Below are 14,271 nucleotides of genomic sequence, written 5' to 3' on the forward strand. Positions count from 1 at the left end.
AGGCTGGAGTGACTGGATGTCTAACATAACAGAACACTACTTTCTGCTTTTCAGTTCTCCAACTCTGTCCAAGAGGGGCCATATGGGACATATCTGTTCAGTGAGTTTGCAATTGATTCCCAGCATTCAGCTCGGATCTGTTATCCAGAAAGCTCCTAATTACGGAAAGGCCATCTCCCATAGACTCTATTTTATCCAAATAAGCCACATTTTTAAAATGATTTCCTTTTCTCTGTAACAATAAAACAGTACTTTGTACTTGATCCCAACTAAGATATAATTTCTCCTCATTGAAATGAAAACCAGCCTATTGTGTTTATTTAATGTTTACGTGATTTTCTAGTTCGAGTTAAGGTATGAAGGTCCAAATTATGGAAAGATCCGTTGTCTGGAAAAGCCCAGGTCCAAAGCATTCTGGATAACAGGTTCCATATCTGTACTAGGAATTATTCACTTTGCTGAACCTCAAACTTTTGCGGGTAAAATATAAGAGCAATTCATATTTAATGTGAAGCGGATGAACATTGTATCCTGGCTCAGTTATATGTAGTGGTTTGTTTATTTCTATTTCTCTCCCACAGCACATGCAAAATAGGATTAATGTCTGCTGAAAGCCGCATCCCATTTCTTTCTTATTTGCCATCATTGGTAAGAATTCCACTTCATTACTGATGAACAATTCCACCTTCAGTCAAGCCCCCAACCCTGTTATTAAAGTTGTTAGAACTTGAGTGTGCTGGTTGCTTGGTTACACAGGTAACTTGTTTACAGTTTTGCTGCTGTAGGGCATTATTCAGACAAAACTGCAAATTGTTGTCATTTACATTTGTCCTGTAAGCTGTAATGACTCTCTAAAGGGAGTTTTAAACATAATGGGAATCTATGAAAAGAAATTGCCTTCCTTCCTTTTAGAGGTATGATATACCTTGTAGGTTAACCTTAAAATCACACTTATTATATATTTTATGATTTGTGATAACACAAAAGGCTAGATTTCTGTTGTATAAGTGAATTCTAGCTCCATATCTGTTATCACCAACACTAAGGGGTTATTTATTAAAGTCTGAATGCCAAAAACTCGCAAAATTCTTCATTTATTATACCCCGAGGATTGAATATAAAGGTGGTCGTAGACGCAAAGATCCGCTCGTTTGGTGACATTGCCAAACGAGCCGATCTTTCCCTGATATGCCATGGCTATATCGGGGGTAATCTGAATGTTCGGCCTTATGGCCGAACGATGAGAGCGAATTGGCTCCAGCGGGCTGGTCAGGACAAAATCAAACCTGTCGGATCGACCAAATGACGATCTCCGCCAGACGAAAAATGTGGGGACTCTCCGTACTATAGGATCTTTGTGTCTATGGGCCACCTTACGTCAATGTGAGAAGTCCTGAGGATATCTCGATCCGCACTGGGTTTCTTGAAAAATCTGAAGATTTCGTGTTTTTTGGGCAAAAATCCAAAAAAAATCGGATTTTTTGGGCAGAAAATCTGAAAAATTTGTATGATTCTAATTTTGGTATGATTTTTATGATTTTTTTTCTGCACTGGAATTTTTTAGGAAAATGTATTCATAAATAACGCATAATAACCCTTGCTGATTTGATCAAAGTATATTTCAGAAAATAACCCCCTTAATATTATTATATTGAAACATTGGATTTGAGTTTGAAGGTATTACAAGTTGAATCCAAGCACTTGAGCTGTCTGTCGTCTGTGTACAGAAGGACTTATTTAGATTTTGAATTAATAATATTTGCAAGCTGTAACATTATAAGGCAGGTGTGTCCCTATCATGAGCCTGCAGATGCTGGAAATTCCATCTCCCAGAATTCAAAAACCACCTTTAAATGTTGGCAGTTTAGTTCACAACCAATGGTGTGGAAAGTTGCACATCTCTACTCCCCCAAAAGCATTTTGAAAGTAAAAAATACATGGATTTGTTGCACACGGCCATAGCTGTTACAGATGAAAAAGATTAAAGAGGCAGCAATCTTGAGGGCCTTGGCTGAAAATCTTCCTCTTCCATGAGGAACGCGGCACTCAATAATACCTGCCCCTCCTCATTCATAGGAATCGCCGCACAAAAAACACAGTAAATTGTGGATGCCCGAAAATGCAGAAAGAGCCATTTTTTAGTTTTTACCAGGGATCACTGCATGTTCAACGTATTTTTTCAGTCTTTACAGGTGGGACGGGAGCCGTTATGATGTCACTTGGAGGATGAGTGGAGGATGGCCTGTTCTTATAAAGGGAATCAGGAAGCAGAGAAGGGAGGGATTTATAGGGTATTACAAATGTACTAGTACTAGTATTAAGTTTGTAAAACCTTTAGCATTTGTCAAAGGCATCTCACGCTGCACCCTTGATGTATTGTAAACACTTGAGCTTAGTTCCATGATACAACAATCAATAAAATGTGAAGTCCTAAACAAGTCCCATCTCGTGGGCTTACCATCTGCCTGCTTTCGTGTTTATCACAGGTGCTAGACTCAATGGGGCTGATTCACCAAAATAGGTGGTACATTTCATTTTCTAACTGGTAGGGGCCTGATCCAAACTGATTGGTTGTACTTATGCAATTTTACATATTATGTAGCGCATTGTGTACCTAAATTAATACTGAGGTTTAGGAACATGATTTAATATTTAGGCCTGCCACTGCTTTTATATTTGATACTAGAGGAAAAAATCTAATAACCTGTAGCTCCCACAGGAGACTAAATAGAAAAGAAACAAGTTCTGGATATCAGCTCTCCAAATCTAGGCTGTGATAAGAAGACAAAACAATGATACAGACCATAAAAAGCAACTTGTAATGAGTAAAAAGATAAAACAGCTAAATAAAAGCACACAAGGGTATAGAAACTTCACCCCTGTTCCTGTTTGTACTGTTACTGTATTGTAAGAATGTCCAGTGGTGTATTTACATTAGCCGTATAAAAAAAGATATACATTAATAGTAACCGGATACGATGGAATTATTTTTCTCTGTCCCAACTGTACCTAATACCTTGTCTTTGGCTCATATGTATCTAATTCTAAAGATACAGTAGCTCTGAGTGTAACAGAAGAATTGCTATAAAAACCACCAGCTGTAAGCTTTACTGGGCATTTGGCCCAACCCTGGAAACTCAACTAAGTACCTGCCCCATTATTATTGCTGATCAGCTTTGCTGTTTACAGATGCAGATTCCGCCTGCTTCTAATATGCTGAACAACACTCCTCTGAACACAACAATTGGCCGTAGGTGTAGGACAAATGCTGCTTTGTTGACCAGCTTTGTATGGTGTTGCCAGGAGACCAGGCAGATTGAAAGCAAAGCTCTGAATTAGCTCTCCAAATCCATGACTGATAGAACTGAAGAATGCCATAGCTGACAACACGCAGTAAACTGTATGAACAATTACACGAATTGCCAACCTTTTTAAGGGTAAGTTTAAAATACTTACAGGAAAATCAAATTTTTAGCAGAACACAAGTTACTGTCTCTTCACTCTAACTTTCTTGCATACAAGCCAATGTCTATGACATAGTTTCTTTCCAGTTTTTTAGTTTTTTGCATAGTTTTCTTGCATTTCACTGTGTGACTTCCAGGCAGATTCTTGCTGTAACCCAACTTTGGCTTGGTTCTTTTTTGCAATCACCAGGAAAATTGCTTAGAAGGATGCAATGAGCAACCCGAGAACTATGCCGGACAGGAGGAATCCCAGTGCACTTATTGCTACCAGACATATAGAAGATGGTTCTGAAGGAGTAAGACATGTCACTGAATCCATTGAAAACAGACTTAGCATAAATGATTTTGGACAGATTCAGAGATTATTTCAGGTAGGTTATAAAAATGTACAAATGATTATTTCCTCTCTCCCGTATGTGTACATAAAGGTCTTGTACATGTTGAGTAAGTAAATGAGGGGGTGTAATCAGCTGGAAGAACCCTAATGCCTTACTTTTCTTTTTTTTCCCCACACTTAATTTAGAAAAATTTAATTATTATTAACAACAACACTAACTATAATAACCAGATAGAGGTATGGGTTTCCTTATCTGGAAACCTGTTATCCAGAAAGCTTTGAATTATGGGAAGGCCATCTCCCATAGACTCAATTATAATCAAATTATTCAAATTTTTACTTTTTTCTCTGTAATAATAAAGCAGTAGCTTGTACTTGATCCTAACTAAGATGCAATGAATTGTTATTGGAAGCAAGAAAATTCTCCTTTGTTTGTTTGATTAAGGTTTGTATTATTGTGTAGTAGACTAAGGCTAAACTCCATGGGGGATTTTGTAGAATGGTGTTGGATCGACAAAACACATCCTACAAGTCGAATGAAGTCGCATGGATTAAAATATAATGGCGCTGATACTAAAATCTGATAAAATACATGTAACTTTTTCCATCTGACGCGACACGCCTGTCAGATGGGAATGACACATGTAGTGTCTTCATCCAAGAAGATAAAAATTGATGGAGTCGGAAAGATGTTTTTTCTCTTATTGAAATACACTGACTGTCAAATATATAGTGAATAAAGTACCCCCTTTTGTAAAATATAAGGATATTATAAGTTACCGAGGAGTTTCATGACCATATAAAAATAAGAGGCTGAAGGCCGAGTGTTTTTATACAAGTCATGGAACTCCGAGGTAACTTCTAATATCCTCATATTTTGCAACTGGGGGTACTTTATTTATTATAATACACAAGTTTCAGTGAGTCATGTGACAGAAATGACATCAGAACTCACCGTTTATAACTGATGACATCAGAACTCACCGTTTATAAGGATATAATTTACAAGATATTCATGGCTTTTGTGTATTATAAATGCATAAAGGACTCCATCTGACTTCTAATCCGACATTACATTACAGCTATGGAGATTTCATAGCCTCCTGTTTTTGCATAGTGTTGCATGGCAAGATGAAAAAAAATCTGACCCACAAAATCTGATTTCTTGGAGTTTAGCCCTTAAAGGAGAAAGAAAGCTACCAAGGTAGTTTATTGCTAATAGATTAACCACAATAGTGTAAGCTAGAACACTATATTTATTCTGCAGAATGCTTTACCATATCTGAGTAAACAGCTCTAGAATCTCTCACTGTTTGTTTAGGATAGCAGCTGCCATATTAGCTTGGTGTGATGTAACTTCCTACCTGAGTCTCTCCCTGCTCACTCATAGCTCTGGCCTCAGATTACTGCTTTGAGGGAGGGTGGAGGAGCTAACTGAGCATGCTCAAGCCCTAGCCCTGGAGGTTTAAGATGAAAGAAGCAAGTGTAATGTAGAAGCCCATGTGTACACAATAGAAGGAAAGAAATGTGATGTTTCTTTTGACAGAGGACTCAGAGCTGCATTACTTTGAGGGTTTTCTTGTATATTAATATAGACCTTTCTGATAAAGCTTACATCATTTTAACTTTTCCTTCTCCTTCAAGGTATTATGGAAAGACACCTTATCCAGAAAAACCTTGGTCCCAAACATTTTGGCTAACACTTCCCATACCTGTATAAGATCTGCTCACTTGGACAGGTCACCAAACAAATGGCTCATTTGACCATGCAACTGCCGGGCCTAACTTGGCTAATCAAGGTGTTCAAGCCTTTGGCCGAAGACTAGATTACATATAATGCCCATTAGTGTGGTGAAATGTGAATCCCACGCAGATGTATGCAATCCTCAACCAAATGGATATTTCCTAGGGCCATAAACATACATAAATCAATATACATCACTTAATATCTATTATAGTGTTGTTTCAAAATTTCACTTGTTCTGGAAGGAAACATTTTACCCTTTATATGGTCTTTACAACAGATGTGACTAAACATGTATAATCCTAATTCATTTCCTCTATGTTATCGTCATATTTAAATAGGGGCTAATACAAAGTCCAAACTCAAAAAAAAAAGTTTTCCTGTTTTCAATCCTCTGTAGACATGAAATCTTTTTGGATTTATACTTTAAATCATCTGTTGGTACCTCAAAGGTTAAACAACCAATTAGATATGTTGTACACATAGTACTAGTCCCTGGTCCCTGGTTTATGGGACGAACGCTTTAATCTGAGCTCCACTGCATTCCGTTTTAAAGCGTTCATCTGCAGGGGAGCACAGGAAGGGACTCTGACTATTCATTTAAAGGGGCACATACTGACACAGACACGTGTAAGCGCTGCACACAACATGTTGTGTTCCCCGTGTTCAGCACTTACATGCTCCTGTGTCAGTATGTGCCCATTAAAAAAGAGTTGGCAGCTGAACCCCCCTGCAGTTGAATGCTTTAAAATGGAACGCAGAGGAGCGCAGGTTAAAGCATTCATCTGGAAGAGCCCTTAAGTATTATAATAGATATTATATATATAATAGATATTAATACGTATATTTAGTAATATTCTATTAGAGCTTATGTAAGGCAGTATAGGCACCAGCTAAAGGAAGATTACAATGTACAGTATATACAGTAAATACCTATCATAATTGGCAAACCTGAATGCTGTTATAGAATGAAAAGAGGACTACACTTCATATCCCATGTTTAAAAGTTTAAAATATTTCATATCAAGAATCAAAGAGCAGGCACTTCTTGAATATGAGTAACAAGGACAGTAAACGGTTTCCCCGTATTTAACATGTACATATAGGATGGCTAGATCATGTGCTATTTTTGTTCTCTTACTGCAGTGGACTGTGTTGTTCCATATCCCTTTCGCTAGATATTTTCCGAGTGAAGATAATCTAAAAAGATATGAATCCTACCATTATGTTGCAATATAGCAATACATAGCAGAAGGCTATTTTGGAACTATGGAATACGTTTTGCTATTGGTGACAATTACGTGGTATACCCAACAAGAGAGACAACATTGATGGGTGAAATCAGGTTTAACCATAAAAGGCCCATAAAAAAAAATTTTGGCGAAGGGAAATGGGACAGATTCACCCATCACTAGAGGACAGTAAACTGGGCAGTTCCAGCACAATACTAGAGTTGTTCAAGTCTACAGAGACTCACAGCCATATAAGAGCTTATAAAAACCAGGAAACCATTTTTCTTGTTCTTTATGTTGTTCTCATTCTGCTTCTATATAATTAGGGTCTACCTGTGCCGTCTAGCATTCTCAAGGCTCTAGAGTTTACACAATAGCATTCAAGGCCTACTCTATCAGCTCTTATTTCTTTATTACAAGATTGTAGACGCATGTGTCAAGATGAGCAATTCAAGCACCATAGTAGGGTCATGTTTTTCCTCTTTTCCTAGTCTCCAGAGTTAAATCAATCAGAATGTATGAGCAGAGAAGAATTCATGGAGAGAACATACGCCACTGTGGGGCACGGCATCAAAGAAGAATATGGGGAATTATTTGATAAGATAGATGTGAGTCGTGAGGGTTTCATTGATTGGGACAAATTAACATCCTTTATGCTGCTTGAGCTTAATGAGAAAGACGAACGAGTGAAATCATCAGTAATCCCCCAATGGAAGGATATCCGCAGCTTCCCATTAATTCACAAGGAAAACATCCAAAAAATTGTTTACTTGAAAGGTTTGGGTCGTTACGTAACTTTAAGCAAAGATGGATTACTCGGAGTCTGGGGAGAAAATGTAAAATTACAAAGAAGCCTACAGATCTGCACGGATACAGTGAAACTAAAAGATTTATGGGCAACAAGTTTGGTCTTCCTGGCCAATGTAAACAAGGTAAATAGAAGTCATATAATACATAAGTCAATAAAGAGGAAGACCAGTGTCTTTATTTTTATCTTTATTAATACTATTTGTCAGGGTATCTGAAATGCATTGTTAAACATGTCACATGCACCGTTCCCGATAAGGGAAAATATTGAGTAACCTAATTGCCAATCGACATGGAAAGGCCAGGAAGCCGAGAAGGAAAATGCACAAAACAAAATATAAATGGGTCATTATTGGATGGAACCACTGGAAGGTGGGTGAGCGCCTACAAAACCACTTAGTTGTATAAAAATAATGAAGGCATTTTATTTGAAGTGTTAAAACATAGTATGAAGCAGTAACAGCAAAAAGCATAACAGGAATGAGGTTATTGGTTTGATGAACAACATTTCCTACTGGGAACAGCAGTTAAGCCAAACCAGAATTATACCCTATGTTTATGTCCTCATTAAGTATTGTATTTTACATACACTACTTATATTAGTATCTATTCTCTAGATAATCCCTATATTAAATACTATTGTTGATTTAGTTCTATCTGTTTAGCTAACCAAGCACTCCTAAGGTACCAATTATGTACAGAGACTCCCTTATTTACTTATATGTATATATATTTTATCAAAACAGGGGGGTTGTGGGAGCACTCTAAAGGCTTTAAAGTATATATATATATAAGTATAATAAATGCTATTGCATATGTACCCAAAACAGGGGTTATTTTGTTACAAAGTTATGATCATAAAATTGATAAGCCACCATACCACGTCAAGGTAAACCCCGAATGGCGGTCCCTAACTTGTTTTATTTTTTATGTGCATTCTAGCATTACCTGTAATCAATGTCCGAACGCTGTTTTTTCACTGAGGGCTAAATCCTCCCCAGCCAGAAATCAGGCTTTTAAAGGAGAGATATTCCCAAAACAAACGCCCAATTTTAAAAGCATAGGATCACCACTAGTTTAAAGGGGGGGTATGGGGTGCTACAACCACTGAAGCTATGCCACAGCTTCCAGCTAAATATACAATATCAAAACAGGGGGGTTGTGGGAGCACTCTAAAGGCTTTTAAGTATATATATAAGTATAATAAATGCTATTGCATATGTACCCAAAACAGGGGTTATTTTGTTACAAAGTTATGATCATAAAATTGATAAGCCACCATACCACGTCAAGGTAAACCCCGAATGGCGGTCCCTAACTAAAAGCATAGGATCACCACTAGTTTAATATATATATTTTATGGTATATTCTGGACATTAACATGGTATGCCACATTGAGGCGACACTAGTGCAGCAATTCTCTACACTAGTTTATACAGGGCACTAAAGAGATTCCTAGAATGGGAATATTTTTTCCTATTAAAGAGGTTGGTCATTTTTAAGCTTTCAGTATGTAATAGAATGGCCAATCCCAAGCAATGTTTTAATTGGTCTTCATTATTTATTTTTGAAATAGTTTTTTTTTCATTATTTGCCTTCTTCTTTTATTACTTATCTTTCTATTCAGGCCTCTTCTATTTTTTCCAGGCTCTTATTCAAATCAGTGCATAGTTGCTAAGGTAATTTTGTTGAAATTGCAAACTGGAGAGCTGCAGAATTAATAGCTAAATAGCTCAAAAATAATAATAATAATAGCCTAAATAATAAAAAATGGAAATCAATTGCAAATTGTTTCAGAATATCCCTCTCTACATTATACTAAGTACAATAGAATGTTAATAGATGAAGTCTGAAAGTCAGGCAACAGCCACATTTTTGACTCCCATCTGCAAACTGTTCTCTGCTGTTGAGCTACACTTTGTGATTTTCTTATTGAGCAAAAATCCCAGTTTAATTTTAATTACTATCTGAATATAGCATAATGTGGATCTACCTTTACCCCCCATTTCTAATGCCAGGGATGTTACAACAAATAAACAAATAGTGCAGGAATCACAGAGACATGTTTTTTAGAAATTATAAAAAAGGTTGTTTAAAGGAACGGTAACACCAAAAAACTAGTCTTTTAAAGGATTGACAATATAATATACTGTTGCCCTGAATTGGTGAAAATGGGTGTGTTTGCTTCAGAAACACAACTATAGATTATTTAAACAAGCTGCTGTGTAACCATGGGGGCAGCCAAGCAAGCACAGGAAATACAGTAGATAACAGATCATTGTTGAAGTTATCTGTTATTTGCTGTGTATCCTGTGCCTTTTTCCTTTTTCAGCTGTGAATGGCTGCCCCCATGACTTCACAGCAGCTTGTTTATATAAACTATTCTGAACAAAGACATCCATTTCACCAGTACAGCACCACACTACATATAGTTACTTTATCGTTCCTTACTTTAATAGACTTTCATTTTTGGTGTTACTGTTCCTTTCCTTTAAGATGGGCCCATCTTTCCCACTATACTTTGCACTTCTGCCCACTTTATTAGACCTTTCAGGTACTTTTATCTTTACATCCACCAATGGCTACCACTCTGTTACCTAACACAATGGCAGCCTCACATTAAACTATACTTACATTTCTTTGGAGGAATAAACCCAGCACACACACGAAATCCAAGAAGATTCGCACTCAAAGGTCTTACTACTTAAATAAAAATGTTTTTATTGCAGAGCTTACAGCCTAACGTTTCGGCCTCATTCAAAGTGAGAAAGGCCTCGGATGAGGCCGAAACGTTAGGCTGTAAGCTCTGCAATAAAAACATTTTTATTTAAGTAGTAAGACCTGTGAGTGCGGATCTTCTTGGATTTCTTGTGGATAAAATTATGGACACTGCACTGCATATATATATATATATATATATGGTATAAAGAGATGGCACTCGCAGGGTTTGTATATCAAAAAAACAAATGGGGGTAAAAAGAAAAGGAAACTAACTAACAATCATTCTAATATAACTCATTTAATGCAAAGTATGCAATGTCATTTTTTATAAAGAAGTGTGTAAATGTCCCAAAATACAGGTTTGATATAATTTTGAAATTGAAACAGAATCTTATTAGTTATATAGTAGTCAGTTCACCTACGTCATTGACATTCATAAGGACCCAGCAGAAGTCTTCCTGCAATTCCAATTACCCTAAACTGGTACAGGAACTTCAGGAAGTGTTTCTGGTACAGTATATTGGTGTGTGTTGAGCTGTGTCTTAGTCATGCCATCAATCTGTCGGCGCTGAAGACAAAATTTTTCATTTGACTAAAGTGTAGCCAAGCAGCAGTAATTGCACCAAACTGACAGCAAAATAGAAAGCAGATTTCAATAGAATAGAAAGCAGGACAACCCCATAGTGCCCTGCAGCCATATTTGTGTCTCACGACATACATGTATTTCCACTGCTATGAAGTCTTTCATCCCAGTCTGAACATCTGCATGCCAAGCTGCACTCTGTCCTTTGTCTCCTCAGACAGATGGTTGAAAACATTTGTGAGACCCTTATAGCATAAGAATAGTGTTATGGTAGACAAAAAATAAAGGGAAAAAAAGGACTTAGCTTCCAAATCAGGGGATTATACAGTAGTACCAGGCCAATATAGCACAGTGGCAGCATGGGGAGTCAGTAGCAGAATCCAAGCAGTGGCTTTTACTTAGACTAAACGAAACATCGATCATATCAAGAGATCCAAAATAGGAATGGAAAAAGGATAAATAATGGAAAGTTAGATGATGCTCAGCTGCAATATAAAGGTCAAGTCTCCTCAGATGTTGTGTGCTATGATATTTGCTTATCTTGCAATCTATATTTGGAGAACCAGTTTAGAGAGGCTGATAGGGTATTTCGAAGCTATGTCAATGAGTTCTGTTAAGCTATGGCATAACTGCCCAGTTAGAATCGCAATAACGAACAACTAGAAAAATATATTATATTGTATGAATATAACATGCACATATACTTGCAGTTTGTTTGCACTTTGCACTTTTTGCTGCAGTGTCTCTACTTTGAATATGTGTATCTTAATTAATGCTAGTGAAGGCAATCACAGAAGTAGAACATTCATGGCAGTGTGTTTATGTGATGACTTTCGATTGCCAAGTCAGTATTGATTAGTGAGAATAGCTCAGCTCACAGAATTGCACAAAGATATATGCTAAATAAACTAGCCTATGCATAATAAAGGCTGGAGAGATGGAGAAGGTTACAGAGACATCTACAGAGTTTTCTATGTCTGAGGCATGACAAAAATCTAATTTCCTTACTAAATATTGTTAGGGGAAAAATAGGAAAGTACCATAGAAAAATACAAAGAACGCCCCCACTACAGTGTTTTATGAAGCATGGCATTGTCCATTATCCTGAACCAATTTGTTTGACATAGCAGTAAAATGGTGAGATGAGTAAGGTTAAAAACAAGGATAGCCTCTAACTGTGCTGCTCTGCTTCTGTACATGGTGTTAGGCTCTGCCGGGTTTTTAACCTGGAACCTTCAGGTTACTGACTGCTCTACCATTACCACTGGGCCAGTGACTTCTAGGCGATTCAGATTCCTTCACCTGCCTTTCCTATGATATCCCAACAGCCTCATTGGTTTTTTTAAGGCCAGCTAATTAGAGCCCTATTTAATCACTTTCCTTACCTGAGCATTAGTCTAGTTGTGGCTTGTGGTAGTTGTGGTTCTTCTAGTCATGTTCCTGTTCTGCCTTGATCTTGGTTCCCCGCTGAATCTGTTCCACTCAAGCCTGTCCTGCTCCTTCAACTGCTCTCTCCAGCCTAACCCCCTGTCTAGTTCCTTATTGCTCCCAAACAGCTCCTTGCCTGAAGGACTCACCACCCTCCTATTCCTGCATTGAGGCTTTCCTTAAATCCCTGACATGCGGCGCCTCTCTTTTCTTAACTTTAACCAGATCCTTGGATCTGAAGGCTGTAGTAGATCATCTCCTGCTATGCACATGACATGATAGATGGAAAATGCCAATAGTATAGCAGATCAGTTTGGGACTATCAGTTATTTTCTTTACTTACCAATATCATCCTAGTCAAGTATAATTGTGAGATTACCTGGAGGTCTAGTGGGGACTAAGGGCCGGCGGGGACTCCCACAGCTCTGATCCCTGGTTTCTCTGTCATGCAGCTCCAATGACGCTCGCGGCCATGCACTTCCAGGTACATGCGTTGAGTGTGATGATGTCATCGTGTTTTGGCGAGAAAGTTTGAATATTTAAAGAGGCCTTGGGCCAAAACTCATTGTCTGTTGTTAGGTCTATTTTGTAGTACCTGGGTGTGATTATTCTGTCTATCTCCTGTTTGCCACTTGAACTCTGTCTGAACGGAGTTCTGCCTGATTGACCTTGTATGAACTCTGCTTGGACAGAACTCAGCCTATTTCCCCCCGCTTGAACTCTGCCTGGACTGACCTCTTGCCTGTCTGACTACTGCTTGAACTCTGCCTGGACTGACCCTTACTTGTTTGACCACACTAGTCTTCTTCATACCTCCTGTAGCTGTTATTACCTTCTGTTCTAATTACAGTGTACGATCTGACCTGTTTGCTTGTCCAGAACTTCTGCTTTGTTCCTCTCATTGTAAGACCTGGTAGCTGAGGGCGCCTCCTGAAGCCAAAGGTGTTTGCTAAAGAATGAGAGCTTAGCACTAGTTCTGGATTTAGGGAGCCGATATATATATATATATATATATATATATATATATACTATAGTCTGTTTTGGCTGTTTAATCTGTTGATAATAAAAGTCTACCCAATAACCTGATAGTGTTGGTGGTGTGATATCCTGAACATTATTGAAAGGAAATTTGGTGAAGTACATACATTTGATGAAGTACATTCAGCTCACTAAAAAAAATAAATTGTCAATTATATTTACATTCTGTGCATTCAGTAAACATAGTATAATGGAAACCAACTTGTGAGTGCTGGCAAGAGGAAGATTTCTACACAGCATGCCATGGAGTCATTTAATTATAAAAGGGCAAATGTAATCCAAATCTAAACCCAGCACATTTCTTTCCAATATAGATTGCTGTCTCATTTACGAGTAAAGAGATTTGCTTCTATGACCTCAACTCAAAGCAAGATTTATTTTGTCAGTACAAGCTTCACGGCTTGCAAGGGACTCCCATAAGCATGGACTACTGGTTTAATCCTGATGATGGCAATGATGCTGTTCTTACTTTCGGGGATGTCAATGGACAGGTAAACAGCATAGGGAATTGCAATATTTTGAACTTAGGTATTTTTCATAGCATTAAAGCCATAATGTTTGTTTTTGTAGCATGTTCAGTCATTTGTTGGTTTCTTAGGTCCAGGCCATCTGTTTTACCACAGCTACGATCTCGTTGTTTGAAAGGCCTGCTAATTCTACAGAAGACCAGCAAACCACTCTTTATATCACCTGCAATGAGTTGATTTCTGGTTACCACAAATCCTGTTTTATTGCAAAGCATAAACTTCATGGAAGAAACTGGGTCCGCCAAGGTATTGTGCATGTTAAACATTCCCATACACGAGATGCATTTATCAGTCAATATGGTCATATAAGATCATTTTTTCTATATATGAGAACACCCATCTCTTCTCATACAAAGAGAACGTACTTTCTTCCTCCCTCCTCAATTCCTG

At 37.8% G+C, this 14,271-nt stretch overlaps 1 protein-coding gene across 1 annotated transcript in view; it reads left to right on the forward strand.

Moving 5' to 3' along the window:
- Positions 1-345: 345 nt before the first annotated feature.
- The window catches only part of wdr49.S (WD repeat domain 49 S homeolog), a 55,695-nt gene continuing 41,769 nt past the window's right edge, over positions 346-14,271 (forward strand). The window contains exons 1-6 of the mRNA XM_018265712.2: positions 346-648; positions 3,190-3,437; positions 3,655-3,835; positions 7,269-7,709; positions 13,669-13,845; positions 13,953-14,127. Of these exons, the coding sequence (XP_018121201.1) occupies positions 3,677-3,835; positions 7,269-7,709; positions 13,669-13,845; positions 13,953-14,127 (952 nt within the window). The 5' untranslated portion in view covers positions 346-648; positions 3,190-3,437; positions 3,655-3,676. The remainder of the gene's footprint in view (positions 649-3,189; positions 3,438-3,654; positions 3,836-7,268; positions 7,710-13,668; positions 13,846-13,952; positions 14,128-14,271) is intronic.

This window comes from Xenopus laevis, chromosome 5S (genome assembly GCF_017654675.1).
Source record: "Xenopus laevis strain J_2021 chromosome 5S, Xenopus_laevis_v10.1, whole genome shotgun sequence".
NCBI lineage: Eukaryota > Metazoa > Chordata > Amphibia > Anura > Pipidae > Xenopus > Xenopus laevis.